This window comes from Mytilus californianus, unplaced genomic scaffold, assembly GCF_021869535.1.
Source record: "Mytilus californianus isolate M0D057914Y unplaced genomic scaffold, xbMytCali1.0.p SCAF_26, whole genome shotgun sequence".
In the NCBI taxonomy this organism is placed as follows: Eukaryota; Metazoa; Mollusca; class Bivalvia; order Mytilida; family Mytilidae; genus Mytilus; species Mytilus californianus.
This window is the reverse complement of record NW_026262675.1, coordinates 3169786-3195004: the sequence shown is the minus strand read 5'-3', so window position 1 is coordinate 3195004 and position 25219 is coordinate 3169786. Positions and strand designations below refer to the sequence as shown.

Sequence of the window (25219 nt, the reverse complement as noted above, 5' to 3'; positions counted from 1 at the left end):
GACACTTTCTTAATGGTTCAAAGATCTTTATGCATGCATTCAGAAGCGCATTCAAAAACTACGATCTTGTATAGGCACAATCACATAAGAAAACTCATTAAAGATACCACGCTTATAATTTTGACGCGCGTTTCGTCTACAAAAGACTCATCAGAGACGCTCGAATAAAATAAGTTTAAAGGTAAAGATCAAATAAAGTACGAAGTTGAAATGTACTGAGGACCAAAAATTCCGAAAGGATACACATTTTTACTGCACCAGATGCGCATTTCGACAATTAATGTATCTTTAGTGACGCTGGAAGCCAAACCTTTTGAAAATTCAAGACACAAGAGTTTTATCCCTTTGAAGAAGTCATGGAGAAGGCTAAGGATGTGATACATAACTCTCATTTTACGACAACTATGTTGTTGTATGAGTAGAAAGAGCCTGAAACAATTTTGTTTTTTTCCTTGCAAAAATAATATTTTGATTGTCTTACAAAAACTTGGAATTCACAGTGTTTCTGAGAATTTCAATTAAACACATACATCGTTCACGACAGAAGAGATTTTTGTGTTGCCACATGCTCAATTAAATTCTGTTGAACATTATTCCTTTTTTATTTGAAAGATGTGTTAGATATGCGATGAATTGAAACAAAATCTGTAGGTTATAGTATTGTCAGTTTTGATATCAGTTGTTTTAATCAAACCCACGGTAAATTTTTTTCATAGTTTATAGACAGCGAAATACTGAAATAAAAAAAATAATATTGTTAAGAATAAACAAAAAAATATTACTAATGTAAATAAACCTGGACAATCAGATATCTTTTCTAGTTTGAATGTGTTTTAGGGTTGCTGTCTCATTGACTAATACTCAACAAACAATATCTGTTTATGCATATGTAACATTGTGGAATGGTTTACGATCAACATTTTAAAGTTTTTTTTTTTATAAAATGCATCCCGTAAATGAACGATAGGTTACAAAGAGCCTGAATCGTTCACTTTGTAAAAGTATACCTGACTGAGATTTCAGAAGTAAAATCTTCAAAGACCCTACCACAACAAAATAAATTGAACATCACAAAAGTTGACTACAGAAAAATGGTCACCAGGATCTCTCCAATCCTGCAGTTAAATTCATACTTAAGAGGGGTGTCCGTTTAGCTGCGCGAGACGTAAAAATACGCAGCCACGTCCGTTCGGAATGGGGACGATAAATTATATGTTTAGTGTATGGCGAGTGACACGCTCTATGCGCGTTCAAAAACCTTTACAACAACTCTCAAAGGTTACAGAGCTTTAATCAAGTTTTAATTTTGTATTGTTGTAAATCTTGTTTTGCTTTTGGTTTAAATTGTTTATGAAATTTCTATATATTTATGACACATAATAGACAGAAAATCTAAAACTGGTCAAATATTTTACTCATAAAAGAAATCGTCAACAAAAAATTAAAAAGTAAACCTTGACATTTTTACCTTTCAAACTATCCGAATTTTATTATGGTTTTTGAGATATCGAACAATTATTTGTATTTTATCCTATGGTAAATTTTTAGCTAGGGCGGCTCTGATGGGTGAACAGGAGGGACCAGAAAAAAGTCTAGATCAAAACACCATAAGAAAGTTTGTGGCTTATTTTAGTTTCAAAAGACCGGTTGGTTTCAGAGTAGAATATCAAAGAAAAAATATACGAACGATGAAATCTAACGCCAAGTGATGGCAAAAGCTCGTAGTGGACATTCGAGTTAAAAAGGTACGTACCGCATTGAATGGCATAAAGCCAGTAACTACTTAAACAAACGTCATATTTTAATAAACTGGAAGTTTCTAAGGTTACTGTTTCCCCTTTCTCTGCTATCGACCAGGCTAATAGATAAACACTAACAAATATCATCATTGGCAAAAACCGTTTTAACAGTTCTTTGTCCGGTAAATTAATTCTCTGCAATTTACTTGTTGGTCTGAAAATTACAGCTATTCTGAAAATATATGAAGTTCATATGTTTGACAACTAATGAATCATGTTTATATAGAATTATTGTCGTATTTTACAATGAATCGTTTACACTTAATGTTTAACTATTGTATATTTTATTGACCATAAAGTAAAGCTATTACGTTAGAAGGTTGCAAAAAGGAAAGCTTGAATTAATATTACAATAGATCAATGATGTAGGCAAACTGTGTTTGCCTGATTTTCTTCATTGAGATTGTGTTTCTTGATTTTTGATTTTTTTTATCAATTTTCAATAGATATTTTTTTGTAATGTCACGCTCTAGCTTTTATTACATTTTCATATAGATGTTTCATACTTTTAAATTTGTTCATACGATGAAATTTGATAAAGAAGCTTTTGCCGCATATATTATTTCATAAAATGAGTAGGATACTTGCAATCGATATGAACATACCTCCATGTCTTAACCACTAACGCGCCATACATGAAGTTGAAACCTATATGAAATACCCAATTTTGTATGACACATAGAAATTCTAAAGCTTTTGGATAGGCAAAAAATCCCTGAAAAATAGAAGGTAGAAGGTAGAAATAACGCATAAAAAGTATAACAGGTTTTACCAAACATGTTTGACAGTACACCACAACACACCAACCACTTAATGCCGACTAAAACGGATGCACATTTCATGAATTAGAGCATTTGAGTTGATTATCAATACTGAATAATGAGAAATTATAAAATAAATTAGTAAGAGCAAGCCTCTCTTGTTCAGTTACCTGGTATTTTCATAGTTGTTTATGACGATTGTTCTATTTGTTTGGATAAATATTATTTATTAAAGGGATGACATTAATTTCTCGTTAATGTCCTCCAATATCAGTTAGCTGCTGCCCATTCACAACAAATAAGGTATGTTAAACAAGTCACCTATCTTTTACCTGCTAATGACCTCATCCAGAAAAAATCGCACGCATTATCGTAACTCATTATCAAACAGTATCAAACAGCAATATTTAACAGTTAGATCAATATCTGGTGGTATCCACCTAAAATGTTGTAAATTGCAATTTTCGTAAAATATATTTAAGGTCAAGACCGTAATGTTCTGGGGAAAAACGGTATATAAAATCAGAGTCATATAGCTTCTTCACAAAAAAATACATGATTTCGCTTTTAAATCCCGGTTCTTACGCTCGTGAGATCATTTCCAGTTTTGGTTGGTTCATGTTGCTCAGTGGTAAGTTTTTCTATGTAGTATTTTATAGACTGTTGTTTGACTTTTTGTCATCTTCGTTTGTTTTTTTTTTTACAATGGGATTGTCGGTTTTTTCTTTGTCATGATTTTTTATTGTTTCTTTGGTCTCTTCTATCTTTTTTTTTTATCTTTAACATATATACAACATCTCTTTATTTTTGAAGAGAAAACAATTAATTTATCATTTTAATTGGTACGAAAACCAAGAACAGGAAACAAATCTGAAATATTTCAAAGGTCATTGCAGCAGATACTGTTTAGAAAAAAAAGAAAAAAAATTGATTGCTAAAGATTGTTTAAAGATTGTTTAAAATTCACAGTCACTTTCTACCTAACTGTCCTGACTCAAAAACACAATTAAAAAGAAACGATATGTGATTTGATGGAATGAGTATCAGCTACAATAGTCCTGTTCAAACATATATTTTTCTACGTTGACACTTATTCTGTCTATATACGTATCAAATAAGATGCCTGAAAGGAATTTTGCAATAAAAGATGAAGACAGAGGTTAACTCCAATTTTTACAGATTGTTGTTTCCTCCTTATACAGTTACAAAATTAAGGCGGACAGCATTGACATAAAGTATATTTCATTTGCTTTGATGTTTTTCATACATTCCATATTTGATTTTGTTTTAATTAAATGTCTAAAGAAAATTAAATTGACGCATCATACATGTAATTTCCTACGTTTTACTGTCGAGAATTCTTATCTATTAATGTACAGGATGTATTGGTTGAATAAATAAAGATATTAAGCTTTGTCGGCTGTTACAAGTATGAGATTTTGATGTGAACCAAGACAATGATAATAAAGCGTACCAGCGACAATTCACGCATATTCAGTAGAAGATTTATATTGGAAACCTATACACTTATTATGTTCCACTCTGAATATGGTTGGTAGCAGAACATACGCATACATTCCGCGATAAGATTGGCAGGTAAAAAGGTTGATCGAAGCCTGTTGAGGCATGGTTAGCAAATATACAAAGTCATTTAATCTGACTGTAAAAAAAACTCATCAAAGATACCAGGCTTATAATTTTGTACACCGTACACCAGATGCATACGTTGCGTCTTCAAAAGACTCATCAGTGGATTTCACACCTAGCGGAAGAAAACATACAGTAGCAGCGCGAGTAACAGCACACCTATTGTGCATTAGATTAAGACTTACAAAGAACAAAATATAAAAAAAGAAAGATCTTTTAACAATGCAGCTATTTACTTCATTTTAAGGGAAAGATTTACAAATGAGGTGGAATGAATAAAAAAATATGGTCTGTTTTTGGATAACTACTTTGCTTGAATGCTGTTTAAAAAAACTTTTGACTCTCTTTATTCATAACAAATATGATATAGTATATACAGGTATTCCTTAACTGGCATTTGAATCCTTTTTTATATATTCTTTCTGGTTGATCAACGTTTCGTACTTTTGGATTTCTAAAATCAACTGAAAAACAATAGAGCAAACATTTCATTGTAACCTACCACTAACGAACAGTTAACCGAGAATATTTATAAATGCAATGATGTGACAACTCTGTTGCAATCAGGGACATCAGTAAGTGAAAATTGTCATTAAATAATCAACTTACCGTACTACACATTAACATACCGCCAGCACACATGAACAACAAGAAAATAGGACTTCCGGTCTTAATTGCCTGAAAATAATTGATATACAGATAAATTCTTTGATTTTAACTATTTGAACTGTTATTATGAAAACAGAAGTAAACACAATTGAAACATCAAAGTTTTATTACGATATTATCATTTAGCATTTTCCCCCAAGAAATACCAATCGTTTATTACAACTTTGCACGTTTTTATCCCAAAGTTCAGTCCGTGCGTACTCTCTTTTCAAAAATATTAAGGAAATTTTATTTTGATTGCCATTACATTTTGTTTCAAGTTCTGCCAAAGATGAATTATTTTATTCAAATGCGCACATGGTGTATGGAAGTAATATAAATGTAGGAAATTTCATTTTACAGAAGATTAAAATAGACATGTTTTCTAGTTTTCCTACAACTGGCTTGATTAATAGATTGTCCCTCCTCACACAAATGAATAGTTTTTTTTACCTTTTAGCTCATGACAAAAACCTTAAGGTGGATCATCGGTATATTTTTCCTCAGATAGAATTTTTTTATACTTTGCCAAAATAACTTTTTAATGTTTTTTTCAAAAATATAATAAAAAGTATGGATCACCGTGCTATTTTTCAAGCTACAAGTCGTGCAAAATTGCCCAAATTTGTATAGATTGTTCATGATAAAACACATTTTTGTGAATAAAAAGAAATCTATGAGATAGAATTTTAAAATAAAATAAGAGAAGATAGGTTTTATAATATGCTTTAAGAAAATAAAATGAAAAAATGGTGTCACCGAACTGGTTTTCTTGCTACAAGTAAACAATGAAATCTCACTATCATTCCAGTATAAAAAAATTTACTATAAGAGTTATCTCCACTTAAATGACCAAGTTTAAAAATTGATTCTATAAACATGAATATTTGGTTTTGTTTAAATGTTTTGGATAATGCAATAAATCACCTATTTTTCTTTACACAAATAAGCAGTCTTACACATACATTGCAAATCTGTCTCAAAATTTGAAAATTTAGGCAAAACACTAGACCGATTGTGTACTGCTATTGTACAATCCAAGATGGCGGTATACAGTGAATCTACCTTAATAAAGAGTCATATGCTGAGCAAGACATTAACATATAAAATTGAATTTTAATGCAGAAATTTGTTTTACAACTTAAAGCTTTTAAATTGAATGAGCCGAAAAAAGAAAACATTAGTAATGTCTACCCGGAATAGATGCAGTCTGCAAAATAAAGTAAAGTACTTTTCGTTTCCTTGTACAAATCAAATTAAAAAAGAAATGAAAATGGATTGCAAAAACAAATCGTGTCGTTTCAATTTCCCCGTAGTATCTAATCTACGTTCATTACCATATCTTTAATTTATATTATATTATATTACTGTTAGTATTATTACTGTTATATCATATCATAAGACATGTATATATAAACATAAAAAAATGTCATTACAAGTCTTATTTAAGAGAAGATTGTAATTTAGGTTTGCAAAAAATATATTGTTGGGATCTATTATCTAATAATCACAAACATAACATAAAGTCATGACACTTTCTGAAATCCGACCGGTCTCAATTGTATCATCAGGGAATGTCAATTACGTTGCCAATAGCAATGTTGTTTTAAGGTATAGGGTTAATGATGTTATAAAATTCGGCTGAATGCCTGCCCCAACATATATTTAAATTGGAACATTTTTAGTTCCTGTATATGTAACATGTGCTGTAGTTTGGTCTACCGTATATTTTGACTGACGGTTTTACCCTGTTAATTTTTTTCCTGGAGCAAAGAGCTCGTTGATTTCTTTTTTGAATTATTCTGTCTCCTGCTCTTAAATCATTGAATTATGGAGACATTATTCAACATAACAGATAAACTAATTAGCATAAAAGAAAATTTTAAGGACGAAAAAATGAACAGAATGCCAACCCAAATAAAGTAGATGAAACAATGCAATTAATAGAAGAAGCTACTTATTCTCTTAGACAAATATAGGAACTATTTTATTAGACTTTCACCGCGTACGAATCCCTCATATTCTAAGATACTTCTGAACCATCGTTTAAGAAACACAAGAGAGAATAAAGCCATTTATTATACAAAAATGGATTTAGGCTGAAAAGCTAAATATGCAAGATATAAATGCTAGGAACTTACTTATTTTCTCCTTGACAACATCTATAATAAAATTGAGAATGGAAATAGGGAATCTGTCAAAGAGCAGAAAACAGCCCAAAGCCACCAATGGGTCTTCAAAACAGCGAGAAAGTCCCGCACCCGGAGGACGTCACACTAAACTCCGAAACATATAAATGAAGTAAAATTAAAAAAACATACAAGACTAACAAAGGCCAGAGATGCATGTTTCGGCAATAAAGATTATAGCCAGATTTGGAGCATTCAGGTGGGCAATAATTGAATCCCTTTATTGCAGACTTGCTCCTATATTGTTATGAGTCACAGTTTTCGGTCAACCTTAGCACCCGAGAAACCTTGATGATATCTATGCTTTTAATAATCAAGAACTTTCTTACCATACCACGGAAATATACTCAAGGGAAGTAGCTTTGTGTAAATCTAATATAAACAGCAATAATTGTCCTTTTTCTGTTAGGATATTTCAGTTTAACATGGGAAACTCCAATACAATTTACGGCAAAAGAAATGATTTTTCGTACCTATTGCTTATTTTCCTTTTTAGGACGGTAACAATCCTTTGATCTGTTTTTACTGCGTGTATCTTTATCAACTCGTTCACTATTTCCTTGTCGGCAGCGACGTGTTAGATTTTAATGAACGCAATGAATGTATTAACACTTATAAATTATTGTCAGACATTTCAATGCCACAAATTCCTTGAAATCTATATTAAACGTGCTCACAGATAAAAAGAGTTTTTGAAGTTTGGCTGTACCTTCTTATGCAACACTTGTTCTTTGATATTAAGACATTTTATTACATGAAATAGTAAGAGAAAAGAATTCGGAAATAACTTTTTTTTTTTTTAAATTGAAAAAAGAGGGTTTATATGGGAGGAGGAGGGGGCAATACTTAAAGTGATGAAAGTATTTCAAGCATCGAAATAATCAAGTCAGATTTAGTAATGTTGGAATTCATAAAGCTACGTCTCTAAATAGTGAAGACTACAAAAAAACAAAAACCAAACAAAGACGACATACCATAAGTCTAACCATTCAACTAAGAAACAACCAATAAGCATTTAATAACATATATAAAAAAAAACGTTTAGGCAAATAGTACTGCATGGTATACAGTCAATTGTCTGCAATACCATTAAAAAGGAAGTATCATCAAAATATGTTAATTCCAAATGTACAAAGCACTATCATCTTTAATAGGAGTGCTCCAAATAGAATGAAAAGCAAGTTAATAGATCTTGAAGTAAAAATAACTCTATAACACAACTAATTAACGCACGATATTAAGCAGAGAAAACAAAACAAAATACAACGAAAGGAAAAACAGTACCCCCAAAAAACTACAAAAAGGGGAAAACTACAACAAACAACACATTAAAAGTACCAATTCATTCCTGAAGTATGCTGTGACAATAAAAAGAATTCCAATTGCAGTACACGTCAACATCGTAATCAGTAATACCAGGAACCTGAACACAAACAGGAACTCATACAAGCATGGGGAGTCATCGACACATTCAGTACAGCCCTCTTTACACGGGAGACATGTATATTGTGTGAAATCTGTTGTATTCGACAGAGTTAAGTAATTTTCTACATCTTTACCACTAAAAGCTTTTACTTCAGCATTGGTGTCAGGGAAAAAGTATCCCTTACTACAAACACACTGGTATGCTCCTCTTTTAAACCCTAGTCCTTGGAGAAAACTACACTGTAGAAAAAGAAAAGAGAAGTATTGTTTATTTATATATTTAAATCCATGTTTGATGCTAAATTTATCTATTACAATATATTATTTAAATAGTTCAGAAAAATCTATCAAATAACAGCATTGAATGTACATGTTTAAATTGCATTCTGATAATATCTTGTGAGGCTAATTTTCCTGCATCTACAATCTTGAATACATAGTCACTACGCTTGATAATTATGATGCTAAAAAAGTAACAGGAAATACATGCCAACATGCTTTGGAAGTTAAGCTGTACTTGGAAAACACTTAGTGCAAACAGGATAACACTTCCTGTTGTTTATAGAGCTAGTAAATTTGGATCGTTGAAAACCTGTTGATCCTTTGGATAAACTTGTTCTGGCAGGTGTCAATTTAAAACTTTTAAATTGATTTTATTTCCTATATTTTAAACCATAACTCAATATTCTTTTCTATACAGTTAGGAACCCTTATGCTTCTTACATCTGTCATAACTTGAATTTTAGCTTTGCACAAAATCCTGCTTTTCGTAAACAGTTTAGATATCTTAACACTGAGTTCGTTCGAGATGTACTGATAGATATTTTGATCTTTGAAAACATGGTGTATTTATTAGTTGAAATTGTACTTTAAATACGCTTTCAGAAACTCCAGGTAGTCTCAGATATGTATTTATTTCTGTACTTTTTAAGTTGTTTGTGATAAGCACCGTCTGGTAACGCCATCCCTTTCAACTACGTTGTGCGGTGGTTGTCGTTGGATGCTGACTGTTTTCGTTTATTGTATTTATGATGAATCAGGCCGTTAGTTTTCTCTTTTGTGTTGTTACATATTTGGCATACCAGTGCATTTTATAGTTTACTGTACGGTGGGTTTTTTCTCATTATTGAAGGCCGTACGGTGGTAATATCTTCTACCATTGATCACTGGTGGATAGTTCTCTCAATGACAATCATACAATATCTTCACAAATGCAATTTGGCAAATTGCCATACGCCTATATTCATTTATAATAAAAACAAAAAATCCATTATGAAATAAAGAGGAATACCTCTGTTGTTTCAGGACATCTATGAGTTCCCCGAAATACATCCAAAGCACTAAACGTATTGGTGTCTGGATCACATTGGTTTATGTCGATATTTGTAAGCTCAATGTCAATGGTGGCTACACCTCTACAATAGTAGTTTAAGTCATTCCAATTCATCAAATCTCGTGTTTATATTTTCTCTCAGGGTATGTTTCAATATAGTTTTGTGAACTTCAGGAACAACAAGTATTGGTTATATAAGAACAAAATATGAATAAATGAATAATTAAGCGTTCTGCTATTTATAATGAAAGTGTTAAAAATTTGTTAATTCTACTCATGAATTGTGACTATTTTGTATATTTATTATTATATTTAACAGTTTATTAATCTATTTTTTAAGAAGATATCCTAACTTCCACACAATCTTATCAAACAAAAGTTTTCCCATTTAATTAATGGTCGTTTGATGAATCTAATAGCAAATCTAGTTGCTGCAACTCATATAAAGGCTTTTTTCTCTAATGAGAAAGGTAAATATGCTAGATATACTTACTGGCGATGTGTTGACATGATTAAAGCTGTAAACTTTCTCCTCGACAACATTTATGTACGTTTCGGCAATACAATTTATCGACAGGTTGTAGGTATTCCTATGGGCACCAATTGTGCCCTTTTAATAGCAGACTTGTTCCTGTACTGTTATGAATCACAGTTTATGGCCAAACTCAGTAAAGACCCGTCTAAATTCAATTTAATTAATAAATTCAACAACACTTACCGTTATCTTGATGATATTTTTTCATTCAGTAATCAAGAATTCTCTAAATATACTGTCGAAATTTACCCAAAAGAACTTACTTTAAATATAAATGAAATATCAATAGCAATAACTGTCCTTTTTTAGATTTAAATATTTCAGTTTTACAAGAGAAACTTTACATAAACATTTACGACAAAAGGGACGATTTTTCCTTCCTTATTGTTAATTTTCCTTTTTTGGACGGCGATGTTCCTTTGTCACCGTCTTCGGTGTTTATATATCACAACTCGCTCGCTATGCCCGTGTCTGTTGTGAGGTTTTGGATTGCAATGAGCGTTTTCTATGTTTTACTGGAAAATTATTATGTCAAGGATTTCGTTACGACAAATTACTTAAAACCTTTTTTAAATTCTTCTGTAGATACAAAGATTTGGTTTGTGAGCTTTTCTGTACCTGTAGAAAACTTGTTTCAAACGGAATAGCACATCCTAATTTTTACGGGAATGTTGTTTACCGAGCCCGAAAATTTAGATACGATCCGGGTAAACTTATCAATCCTTTCTTTAAATAAATCTATTCTAAAAGGTTACCTATTGAACACTGTAATTAAATCTTTCAATATTGTTTTTATTGGTATAAATATTGATTTTGTTATCAGTAAATTAAAACCATACTAAACATCATTGTAATACACATTTGCACATCCACGGTACTACATTCCGTCGAAACCTTTATTTTGGCATTGTACAAGGTCATGTTTTTCTCTGACTATTAATGACGTTTTAGACTAAATCCATTAGATGTTGGATGTGCACTGATTGATATTTTAGTCTTAGATACATGATTTTTTAATTAGTTGTTATTGGCATTGAACTAGCTGTCAATAACTGCTAGTACTCTCAGATCTTTACTTAGTGCCTTTTTGTTGAGGGATGTATATATACGCTGTCACGTCCGGTCCGTGTTTTCGTTAGATGTTTTTTGCTTTGTATCGATCTGATGGATTAAGCTTGTTTCAACTGATTTTTATAGTTTGTTCCTATGCTGTACTGTTGCACCCCTGTCCCAGGTTAGGGGGAAGTTTTTGCGCCAGCAAACTACTAGTAGTTTAACCCCGCCTCATTTTATATGTGTCTGTCCCAAGTCAGGAGCGAGAATTCATTGGTAGTCGTTGGTTCATGTCTGTCATATTTGTTTTTCGTAAATTTTTTTGTTATTAATTAGGCCGTTAGACTTATCAATATTTTCTTGTCGGGGCCTTTTATAGCCGACGTATACGATATGGGATTTTCTCATTGTTGAAGGCAGTGCGGTTGCCTTTAATTGCTCTCATCCACTTCATTTGCAATTTGGTGGATAGTTGTCTCATTGGCAATCATACCACATCTCCTTATTTTTATATATATTATTGGAATTTTAAAGGCAATTATTTAGTCATGAGCCAGTGGTATAAAAAAGAGTAAACTAACAAAAACACCGAACGCCAAGGAAAATTCAAAACAGAAAGTCCCTTATCAAATGACAAAATCAAAAGCTCAAACACATCAAACGAATGGAAAACAACTGTCATATTCCTGACTTGGTACAGGCATTTTTTTATGTAGAAAATGGTGGATTAAACCTGGCTTTATAGCTTGCTAAACCTCTCACTTTTATGACAGTCGCATAGAATTCCATTATATTGACAACAATGTGTGAGCAAAACAAACAGCCATTATAGGTAAAAATTGGGGAACAGCAGTCAACATTGTGTTATAATCTTAATCACTATAAAACAAATAACTATTTCAACAAAGAAAAACAAAATGGCATATAGACACTCTATAGACAAAGTACATAAGCAAAAATGAAAGACAAAAATACAAAAATGACCACAGCATAATAACACAATGACGGGATGTATAAATACCTAGTCTCGCCAGAAGTATATACCAAACATTTACTAAATCGTAAAGGTTAAAAATATACAAAGACAAATAAAAAGAACACTATAACACGTTATTAAGATGATGCACAACGTCAGTACCTAGAATATATACTGCAAGACCATCATGTATTATTTGTGAAGTTTATACGGAATATTTATCCGCAAGGTATTGGTATCCCGATGAACTTTTTTAGAATAAGGACGAGACGTTCTTTGACATAACCCTAGCTCATCAACTTTCTGCTCAGACACTGGTGACGTTTTGTAAAGTCTGTGTAGCAGCTGCAAGCTTTTGAATACCGAATGAGTTGTTGAGAAATGTATATCCCATGTATTTGCAGGTGAAGTTGGTATATTGCTGCTAAGGTTGGGGAAATTTATAGTTTCAAAATTTAAAATCGTCTCGCTTTTCATAGATTCTGGAACTGAGATGACCACTTATGTCAACTTCGAGGTTTAAGTAAAAAAAAAAGAGGCGGAGGAAGCCGTGTCTGTTGTTTCTTTAATTGCCCGTTCTGAAGGATATATTAATGGAACCTAATCAGCAAAAGTTTGTTTTTTTAATGGAAAGAACATCATAAATATATCTGACTGTGAAATGAAATGATCTGGCTTCTTTGATCTTTCTGTTTTTGATAAGTGTCTGAAGGAACTCCGTCTCATATGAAAATATGAAGAGATTGGCAAGGAGAGGACACAGTTCTTTCCTATAGGAATGCCAACAATTTGTTGAAAAAGTCTACCGTCAAATTCAACAAATATGTTGTCAATAAGAAACACCAGCATACTGATAACTTGTTCCTCTGTGTAGCATGTTTTTTTTTTCTCACTATTAACAAAATGTGCCGTATGGTATCCCAAAGCAATAAATTTATAACGTATGCTACCATTTTTATCTTGAAAAGCATTGTGGATTATTTCTTTTAGACGATTTTTCAATTTCACATGGAGAATTGTGGTATACAGGGTTGAAAAATCAAAAGTTATGATAGAATTAATTTCAGAGAAAGATCGAGATTTAAAATTATCCAGAAGTTCTTTAAAGTTTTTCAGAATCCACCTATGGTTAATACCACTACGCGGGTAAACATTTTCACAGTATTTCTGAAGACCCTCTTTCACTGCGGACAGAATTTTTGTCAATCTAATGGACAATTCCTTTGTAGAGCATGCAGATGAACCGACAATATACCTTTGTTTGAACGGAATTTTGTGAAGCTAAGGTATCCAATACAAACAAGGTAAGTCCTCAGAATTCCTGTTCAATGTAAAGTTCATGGAAGCCATGAAGGACTTATGATTAGCCAAAATCTCCTCCTTGTCAAATGATATGTTTTTGTATTTGGCATTACCTAAGTGCTCATTTATACCTAATTCTTTTACAAGACACTCGTAGTAGTACGATTTACATACAAAAACAATATTATTTGAAGCTTTGTCCGCAGGAACAACAACATATTTATCGCGAAGAGATGATAGACATTTCACAGCTTCTTTGTCTCTAAAAATGGACCTTGGTCGATCATTCACACAGTTTTTCAACTAATGAGTTCGACATTTTATCAGAGACCTGATTGATTTGACCCATTCTGACAACGTGTTCAGTTCAACTTCTTCTCGTTTAGCCCATGTTCTGGCGTAGTCCTCAATAGAATCCATTATCATTTTGAAGTAGTTATGGCTCCAATTGGTGTGTCTCTGAACTTAGGACCATGAGATTTCACCTTTCGGAGATGGTCATGTTGGATTATGTTTAGATCCCTAGTGATAACATGGCCAGATGGGCTGTAAATATAAGGTGAGTGGGAACAGTCATATGTCAGAGTTTTTTTTTTAGGTATTCTTCTAAATCAAGGTCCTGTAATGCTTGCATATAGTTAGTTACTTTAGTTGCAATGGTTTTGGTGTAACTGTAGGATACAATAAGAACAGACTGGTTTTGAAAATAAAGTGGAATTTTAGATGTTACCTCTTTGTGATGAAGAACGTTAATGATGTTGATAGCATCAATTCCTTTGTTGAAAAACAAACTGGAAGAAATTTCCTTTTCATCATGTAAAGGTTCCGATCTTACTGGTTTAAAAAGACGGATAAGAGCTACATCACAAATTATACTGACCAGTCTGTATTATGGAGAAAATGTATTTATGCATCCCTTGTCAAGTGCATAATCTCTCATACATTTTAGAAATTAACAGGCAGTGAAAAAAAAATAGTTATAATGTAATGTAACCCTAGCGGATGATGAAGATGTGAAAGAAGGTCATCAAAGCTTCCAGAAGGCGATCTAGATTTGGAAGACTTTTTTTACATTTGGCTAATGGTAATGTTTTTGTCCATGACTACGCAAGGGTCTTAAGTTGGTATCAAATAATCTCATTGCATTTACATCACTGCAGGCTGGACTTGACAAATTCCCTACTCCTTTGATATTATCATTGCACCATATGGCATTGCAGTACCTAGTTCCCTGATCCAGAAATTTTCTCTATCTTTTCGGAAAGGAGTACTCAGTATAGTAGTATTGGTGTGCTGATAAATTTTCTCGATGATGCGTACTTTCATAGGCAAAGAAGAGAGAGTATCACGGAAGTATGTATTCGGCAGAATTTTTTTTTCGATAGATTTGGACTGATACCAACACCACTTACTGTAAAGTTTTCGTTCACTTGTTGATAATTGATTTAACACATGCACTAATAAAGAGTACTTACTGAAACTTTGGTTCTCCATCTCCGCTCAAGGAAAATATAGGAGACGAGAATGTTACCATCCAAACATCACCTCCCCCACAATCGAAGTATGGCTTGGTCCAGTGACCATCTGACAGTTTAGCTGTCAGTAAAACATGTTGTTGGTCTGGTAGTGACATACCTCCTGATCTATCATAGAAAATGAATAATTTGTTTTTTCTCGAGTCAAATATTGGTTACATTTAAAACTATGAAACACACTATAAGTTTAAGCTTATCATCATTGAGACCTCACTTATCATTAAAGGAGAGGAAAGATACCAAAGGGATATCAAAACTCATAATTCGAAAAAAAACCGATAATGTCAATGGCAAAACACAAAAAAGGACCAAATGACAATCATTAAGCGTTCTTTTCAAATACTTCGTAAAACAGAATTGAATGGACAGTTAAGGAGGACGGAAAACAATGTTTTAAGAACATTTTCGTATACAGTTAATAAAATAAAAACACTTTATAAAATGTATGCCTCCCAAGCGCTTTTCTGGATTTAACTTCATCATGAACGCTCAAAGCCGAATATTCGAAAGCTAAGGATGTAAAAGATCCGAAACAGTTGAAGAGCTATATGACCAAATGGACCTAAAAATAATAGCCAGATCCATCTATGATTATATTTCAATGGGGGAGTTGAAACCTCAGTTGCTTAATAACTTATGAATTTTTAAACGACAAATTTTATAAATCATATAAGTGTACACTATTCAATAGGTATCTTGAATACAAACTTACAAGGTCTAGATGCCGATTACTTGTGCCAATATATGAACATCAAAAAGTGTATCTTATTCATCAGTCGTTCTAATGACCAAATATTTAGAATTGGAAATCCAAGAATAGCAAACGTTTAAGAGCCATCATTCAAAAATAACTAAAAAATGGCAAATTCAGATATGGACCACCTTTGAATCGGATGAAGTATTTTGACCTAACCACTTTTCCTTATAATACTGTCATATAATTATAAATATAGAGGAATGTGAGTTATACGTCACTGACAAAAGCAACCAAACGACATGTTTACCTACTGTATATGATACTATAAAGGTCACCACACGACCTTCAGTTATGGAAAAAATTTTAAAATGGCGAGACTGAAATCGTCCCCAGTGTTTACTAGAAATAAGTCAATATAACGTCACTAAGAAGTGGTTTTTTTTCTGGTTTTATAGGATATATTAAATCAAATACATAGGATATATAGATTAAAATAAAAAACATTTACATCATAGTTTTATTAATTTAGAAACTGAGACTACAAGCCAGTACAAAACTATAACAACTTGATATTTCCCTAAACACAGTAGTTATACTTCTTTTACAAATTGCATTTTCATTTTGAATTTTCAAGTGGTTTTTATTTTCGCTCTCGATATCAGTGTTTATAGTTTTAAATTTTTTCTAACATAATTGCATTAGGGTTTCACACTTCGTGCATTTGAGAATTTGCCTTTAATATTTAGATATGAACCAAGTCTTTACCAATAGAGATGTTTTGGTACAAGATGCATTTAACAGAGATATGAATTTAGGTTGATAACTTTACTGCCTGTACCAAGTCAGGAATATGACAGTTGTTTACCGTTCGTTCCTTTGGTTTATATAGTCTATTTAACGAAAATTATATGTAAATGCTTTTTTTTCTTCAAATATTCTAATTTCAACACGTTCTTGGCATCATAGTGACATCACAAGTGACCTTTCTGCATTTAACGTTCCTAATTATATCAACCTGTTTTTAATCAGCTAAAGTTACACAATTTGAAATGTTTTATAATTTAACTATCTTGCAAAAAAAAGCTCTTGTCATGCATCCTCCTTTCGCAACGCTTTTCTGAATTGACCTTCATCATAAAAGGTTAAACACAAAAAAATTAAGCCAATATACCTTAATACTTGAATACTTGATGAACTTTATGACGAAAAGGGATCTAAAATGAATAGCCCAATTCATCTGTCAGCTTTGCCTGAAGAAGTTGGAACTTTAGTTTTCTTAGTAATTTATAAATTTATAAATGAAGTGAAAGTATTATTTTTGGTATAAAAAACATGCCTTAAATAAATCTATTTAAAAGTTTTTGAAAAATAAGTTTATAAAAGATGAAAACAAAATCTATAATGATATAATTAACTTTATTCAAGGGATCAAATAAGGCCCTTATTAATTTAACTATAATACAGTGCGATAATATCAAATTTGAAAGTTTAAAAATATCGTAATTGTTTATTGAACACGGGTAAACTTCTGTAGCCTATATTTATCAATAGCATAACGGTAACAATTTTACTGCACCATTTGTGCATTTTAACAATCAATGTCTCTTCAGTAATGCTCGATGTCAACATATTTGAACGTCAAAAACCTAATACAAACAATGAGAGCTGATAAAAGCAAAAGGACTAACAATATACACAAATATTGACAAGGAATCAAAGCTACGCATGAGGTTGATATGTTCCTTAGTCTAAAATGATTTTCGTTCAATAGTCAACCTATAAGAACCCTAATACATGAAGTCTAAAATTATATAGCTACGAACAATGTACTGAATTTATCTTAACTGTTGTAATGAAATTAGGCTTCCTTTACAATTGTACTATGAGTAATCAAGTATTACGTGACTATCAGCGGTTTTAAATTTTATCCTGTCCTAGTTTAAGAACGTCCGTTTTCAACAAACACAATCAATTATAATTAGTATCTTATTCCCCATTTCATAATCTTTTTAAATACCTCATTAACTAACAATGATTTACCTATATTTAATCTTTGAGCTTGTTCTGGTTGCATTTTCCCAGTTTGTTGTCTTTAAGACATAATACCACTCTGTGTTGCTGTCTAGGTAATTATATGACAAGGAAATATCATGGGCAAAGACGGTTCCATTTTTGCGGTAAGCATATGGACAGAATGAAGAATATTTTGTATATAACCCTGCTTCGACAGCAATAGCAGATCCAAATATAATCGACTGGCCATTTACATTGTTTCTTACTAAAGAGAAAAGTATTTCGTCCGTCAATGAATCGAGAGAACCACTGTTTTCCAGTATAACCGATGTCAAGAAGTTTGATGTTAGAATGGCTGGTTGGGTGTACTCTCTCCAAGTTGTATGATTGAACATAAGGTCTAGTGTTTCCTCTGTTCCACCAGTACATGGACTTTGTTCTACTCTGCTGACATACTCTAATGCTAACTTCGCTGCCTCTTTGTCATTTTCCCCTGGTAAATAAACAGTTAATTATAAAGTACTAAGCATGAAATCAGAAAATCCAATTTAAACGCAATGGAATACATATTGCAGTATAAAAAATATTATTATTCATCTCAATCAAGATTTTAAGGTAAGATTTACAGAAAGTCCCGTTTGATATTTAAGTAATTTCAATTATTCAAGCTGGTATGAACATACGTCTTTTAGACTTAGTATCGCTATGTCCTCCGGTCCAGTGTCCAATTCCAAAGTTAAAATTTGAAAAGTCCCTCATATAACTGCAAGGTCTATTTCAAGAAGCTATATGCATCCATAATTTGAAGCTAACATTTTATATTAAAATTGTGGTCGTTTTTAACTGTACAATTACTTTAAGGGGAGCAAATCTTAATTTCATGCAATGTCAAAATTGTTTACTTATTTTCTCATCCGACCCAAAAGTTCTCGTTTTTCTATGAAATATGTTATTATTCGAGACAAGAATTTTAAAATACATGTTTTTGCATATTTTTGTACTTTAGTTTATTAAGAAGACGATCGCGCGGTAACCGTAACACTATGCCACATTGAACTGTCTCAATAATAAATGTTCAATGTGGCATAGTGTTACGGTTACCGCACGATCGTCTTCTTAATAAACATTTATTATTGATACAGTTCAATGTTGTCATAGATGATAAAATTGAATTGTAATGGACCTGTTATTATTATATGTATATATGTATTCAGGTATGTTACTTATTGTAGAACTGCGATGAGGAAGGATTTACATGAAAATTCAGTTTTTATGTAAAAGGCACACACTTATGCTGAAGCATATACACATTTTAAAACGAAGCTTAGCTTTTCTTAAATTTATTTAAGAAATTATTTCGAGAGAAAAAAAAATTCTTAAATTAAAGTAGCGAATGATGTCTATAAGTTATGTGTTTACGCTTTATAACTCGTGCGTCCAAAGCGCTTTTCTGGAATTATCTTCACAAGGAACGCTCAAATCTAAACATTTGAAAGCCAAGGATGATGAAATTAGGATTTTTTGCCAGACAAAATTTAAAAATTGTTTAATACTTTTAAAATTCAAAAATAGAATAAAAAAAGAAATTTTGAATTTGCTGAATTAGGAAAAGTTTTAAAACTTTCCTGGTGAATGTGAATCCAGAAAAGCACTTCCGGTGCTACCACTGGTTCGATACCACTGCCGCTGAACTGTTAATCCCCGATGGTATCGTTGGCTCAGTAGTAAGTGCTTCGGTATTGACATGATTTATTACATACTTTCCTAAATTGTCCGTTAAAAAGTTTAGAAATTATGAAAACAATCAGCTTCCCTTTTGTTGATAAAGCTATTCACGGGTTCGTGTACTTTCTTGTATCTCTTAATTTGGAGTTTGAGCGTTCCTGATGAAACCAAAATCAGAAAAAGTCTTAAAAGTGTTATTTCATCTTAATTTAGGTAAATGAATAAGACAATAAATAGAAACAAAATTAACATAGCTTAGAGAAATAAATGTAAATAAGAAAATTAACTGAAGAATCAATTGGCATGATTCAAATAAATAAAAACCAGTAAATTTGATAGGTCCTTACTTACATTATACTCAATACATTCAATAGTAATGTGTACTTCATTCTTTGAACAATAAAACAAAACTAACGGATCACTCTTTTATTTCAATTATTCATTATTTTTGGAGTATTTTTTTTTTTACGAAACACATCCTTCAAAAATCTTGAATTCACCTTTAAAGACCTTCCATCAACTGTCACGATTTAGAACAACAATAAAATCACTTTACATTCAAAATACTGGCTAATTCAAACTCATTCTCATGTATGTCCATTCCAAATCTAATCGTTGCGAATAAAATTATATGTTATACTGATCGATAAAATTAGCAACATATCAATCGTGTAAATGATCACTTGAACGATCAGTACAATAGTATCTATTTGCTACAGAAAATAATTGCCCTTGTAATCACAGGTAATATTAGTGGTAATATTAGTGCACTTAGATAAAAAATTCAATCATCACATTGGTTATAGGTAGAAATTTACGAACGATTTGGAAAAAATAGAAAGAAATCAAAATACAGAGGCCAATATCAGAGGTATTCACCGTAAAAACCGACGTATAAAACGAATCATATAAATTCCAAGAAAAACAGAACAACATACCCCACCAAAAACCAAAGCACTATATACTCGTTCAATTGGTAAATTCGACAACACTTCCGTTATCTTGTTGATATTTGTTCGTTGAATAATAAAGAATTTTCTAAATACACTGACGAAATTTCTCCAAAGGAATCTACTTCAAATCAACAAATATAAACAATTAACATGAACAATTACTGTCCTATCCTATATTTAGTTATTTCAGTTTAAAACGGAAAACACTATAAAAAAAATTGACGACAAAAGGATCGATTTTCGTTCCCTTTTATGAATTTTCCTTTAGTGTACGATGGTGGTCCCTTGGCCTATCTTACGGTGTTTTTATATCCTCTCATTCGAATAGAAAAAAATATGGGGTATCCATTCATGACACAAAACAGTACATGCACTGCAAAAACACATAAAAGCAAAGGAACAGCGCTATGCCTTTGTCTGTAGTAACATGTTAGATTTCAATGAATCCGGAATGTTAAGAGAGAACCACAGATATTCGGCAGAAAAACTGTCAATCCTAGTCAATTAAGATTAGAGTCGAACGTACCTCCCTAGTGCGGGGTTCGAACTCCTAACCTCAGTGTGGACAGGCTAGAGATATAGCATGTTTACATTTTGTATTTGGGAAATTACTGTGCAAATGTATTCTGACTTCAGAAACTAGTGGTATTGACCAGTTACAGACTAAGGATTAGTTAGTTAGTTAGGGTGCATTCGTACCTTAACAAGGAATAGCTCTCATATTAATTGCTCAGCAGCTCTATTTTACGTCGGTCTATGACCACCTAGATCTACTCTGAGGTGGTACCCCATATGTGATGCATAGGCAGTTAAAAGCAAAGCATTTGGAAAATGTATCTTTTGTAAGTAGCGTTGAGCCTTCTTCTTCTACTTCTTTTGTGTTGATCTGCAGCGATAATGCATGTATATGCAGATTACATTGTGCAAGTGGCAACCATTTATGATGGTTTCACAAGCTGGTATTAGACTATAACCAGTGGTACTTATAAATAAAACCAACATATGTACAAGTTTACATTGTCAAATAACTCCACCATGCATAATCGAAGCAGTATGTGGATGGTTCGAGAATCACTTTGTCAGGAAGGCTGTTCTAGCCAGCTATTGTCCGAGGTATGAAGCTTTTGTGGTAGATATCAGTTGTGTACTACTAAGTCAAAGGTAACCAAACAGTCAAAGGTACCCAAACAGTCAAAGGTAACCAAACCTTTTAATAAACAGTTTTATGGACTAAAGTTCTAAACGTTTGTGAAGACGAACTTATCCCTATATTTTGCTCTCTCAACGAATTGTTTGTACAGTTTGGAACAGGAAACAAATTGAAAAATTACGATGATGCAATCTATCTTTTTCCATACTCCCCCACCCCTCCCACCACAAAAACAAAACTAAAACTAACATTCAAAATAAAACAGACAAAATCACGAATACATAATTCGAAGATTCACATTTCATGTTTTGATGTCATATAGTTTCGAACTGATATGTATAGTCAAATGAACTATGAAACAGACTATGTTTTTGTTGTTGTTTTTAGTTTTATAGTTCAGTTGGATAGGTCAGATGATAGAGAAATATTTAACGACTTCACAATATCTAGATATTTAAATAAAATAATCAATGCTATCCTTCATTTTGTGTTCATGAAATAACCATGTAACAATTGTCTATTAAGAAGTCAAGCATTCGAAAAATATGTTCTAAAAACTTTACCAAATGAAAATCTTCCAAAAAAGGAAAATTGCATAAATAAACAATTTTCAACCATTTCTTAATTCATATCTGTTTAATCGAAATGCAAAATGTTAAAAAAAAAGTCAAAGTTTTGATATTATTAGGAAAAAAATACTTCGTACACTCTAATTATTCATTTTATTTTCTTTCAAAACCAACTTCTGATTTACCCTCTTCCAGTACCATTACACGTATAAGGGTGTAACAGCTAGTTTTTTTCTTAAAATGTCCTGTACCAAGTCAGGAATATGGCAGTTGTTATCAAATAGTCCGTTTCTATGTATCCTGGTGTTTGTTTTTGTTGCAGTTCAGTGTTCCGTTGTTTTCCTCTTATAGTTGATGTGTTTCCCTCGGTTTTAGTTTGTAATCCGAATTTGTTTTCTCTTAATCGATTTATGACTTTTGAACAGCGGTAAACTACTGTTGCTTTTATTTATTAAGTAAATTGTTGTTCACTTGCCAGGCCAAGCAATATACCGTTACAATGTATTTGTACTGTAGTAAATGATAATAATTGTTCTCTCCATTGACAGCAATACGAAAGAAATAAAATTGAGAATGGAAATAGGGAATGTGTCAAAGAGACAACAACCCGACAAAGAGCAGAAAACAGCCCAAGGCCTTCAAGGGGTCTTCAACACAGCGAGAAAATCCCACACCCGGAGTCGGGCTTCATCTGGCGCCTAGTGTACTAGTTCAGTGAAAATGGACGTCACACTAAACTCCGAAACATATAAATAAAGCAAAATTAAAAAAACATACAAGACTTACAAAGGCCAGAGGTTTCTGACTTGGGACAGGCGCGCAAAAATGCGGCGGGGTTAAACATGTTTGTGAGATCTCAACCCTCCCCCTATACCTCTAACCAATGTAGAATAAACAAATACACAGCACTACGCACAGTAAATCTCAGTTTAAAAGAAGTCTGGGTCCGATGTTAGACAGCTTGTGATCAACAAAAATAGAAATCTGATATCTGTCATGCTTATATGATAAAGTTATGTCCTTTTTCTGATCTGCGTTTTATTTTATGTCTTTCTTGTTATTCCACTGGTCAAGTTTAATAAGGTTGAGTGCCTAAACTCTAAATGCTCATGTTCCTGTCCAAAGTATGTATAGTATCGTCAGTTGTTGTCTTTAGTTATATTATTTTTTGTTTGTCCTTTAGCGAATTCATATAGTCCAAAATTGCTCTGACGTATGACGGCGTTGTTTATGAATTGGTGGTATCGTGGGATGTCAAAGCGCAGATCATATGAAAAACATGGAAAATGCTAACTCAGACTTCGGGTGGCAAATTTCTGTCTCGAAATCGTAATGTGTTCATTTTCAAGCAGATAAATCACACACCATTCGATTCCTGATTCATTTCCTTATTCGCACTATACTAATAAATAAAAAAAATACTCATCCTAGCGTATATATAATGATTTTTGCTTTTATATTTTTATAGTTAATGTGTATTAATCTTGAGATAACTTCTCTTGTGTTAAATCACTTCCCTTTCTCTCTTTCGGTCACTTTGTTGTGTGGATACGGTGCTCTTAAAAGACAATGTTATTATACGATAGAACAATTAAGATTACATTGTTAAAATTCGACAGGGTTTATAAAAATGTTCTTTACAGATGTGTTTTAGATTAAATGTCAAACTTATATTACCAAGAGAATGTGAAGAAAAGGAGATGGTGTGTATATGTTAGCGGCAATAAGGGAAATTAGGCATTAAGCTTAAATCCTAGGCAATAAGCTAACGCCTAGGCAGTAAGTCTATTGCCTAAATGATGTTAGGCATTAATCTTAAATCCTAGGATTTAAGCTTAAATCCTAAAAAAATGTGTTCAGGCATTAATCTTAATACCTAAAATGCAAATGCAAGTAAATAAAACGACATTTATTCAAAGTTAGTATGCATTTGGTACATTATAACATGATAAGAACTGAAGTTTAAAATGTCAACTACCTGAAATAAATTTACTAGTTCTGGCCACTTTAGTTTTAACTCGGATATAACCAAAGCTGTAAATTCACGACTATTGTTTCTTTGCAGTTTATGGGGCGCACCAAAAACTGTGAAAACATCAATTAAATCGAAAGACACCTCTGAAGAACATTTTGACTCAAGAGCTCTAGCTCTAATGTTACAAACTTTTAGGTGATCTTCTCGAAATTCATAGTTTCCATCTCGGTTTGATTGGAAATCTAGTAAATCAACCTGTCCTCTACTGTTGAACTCTTTGGATCAAATGAGTTTCACTTCTACTCCCTTCCCAAGATACTTTTTCTTCACATTACAATTTTCACAAAGTGAAAGAAGTAGTTCGATGGAATCACGAGAAATATTTGCATAGCCATGTAATCACGAGAAATATTTGGATAGGCATTATTAAGTTGGTTAAATCATACTATACGGTCTCTGTCGCCATGACCTGTGTATTTACCAAAGTACCATACAGTTCCTCTAGAATTTTTTAAAAATTTTCTTCATCATCCTCCTTTATTTTACTGTTTACCATTCAAAGCCTCCAATGCTAAACATGCCTATCTTTTAAAATTATAGTAGTCTATAGTATCCGTTTTTTCTGGGGATTCTAAAAGGTAAAATTGCAATCTTTGCCGAAATATCATTGTACTTTCTAGGGTATATGCTCCTTGTTTTCACTGATTTAAATTACGACCGCAAAGATTCAAGAAATTTGTCTTCAGTAGACATGTCAGTTTAATGCTAATAATACAGATTATGAAGTGAAAAAGACATGTCAAGATGGTCTGGGGGCATTTAATAAAATGTTTACCAGTAATATTTTTCATATCCAATAAAATCAATGGAAAGATGATGTGATTAAAATTCATACATGTATCTACATTTGTCTACTTTTGACCAGACCAAAACA

General features: G+C 32.3%; 1 protein-coding gene across 1 annotated transcript in view; it reads right to left on the bottom strand.

The window, feature by feature from the left end:
- Window positions 1–22511, bottom strand: part of LOC127732750 (probable G-protein coupled receptor 158) — a 29595-nt gene extending 7084 nt beyond the window's left edge. Inside the window, exons 1-8 of the mRNA XM_052241941.1 lie at window positions 22496–22511; window positions 17941–18406; window positions 15144–15311; window positions 9761–9884; window positions 8461–8709; window positions 4817–4885; window positions 2405–2514; window positions 1754–1971 (exon numbers count right to left, since the gene is read on the bottom strand). Of these exons, the coding sequence (XP_052097901.1) occupies window positions 1754–1971; window positions 2405–2514; window positions 4817–4885; window positions 8461–8709; window positions 9761–9884; window positions 15144–15311; window positions 17941–18406; window positions 22496–22511 (1420 nt within the window). The remainder of the gene's footprint in view (window positions 1–1753; window positions 1972–2404; window positions 2515–4816; window positions 4886–8460; window positions 8710–9760; window positions 9885–15143; window positions 15312–17940; window positions 18407–22495) is intronic.
- Between the last annotated feature and the right edge of the window lie 2708 nt (window positions 22512–25219).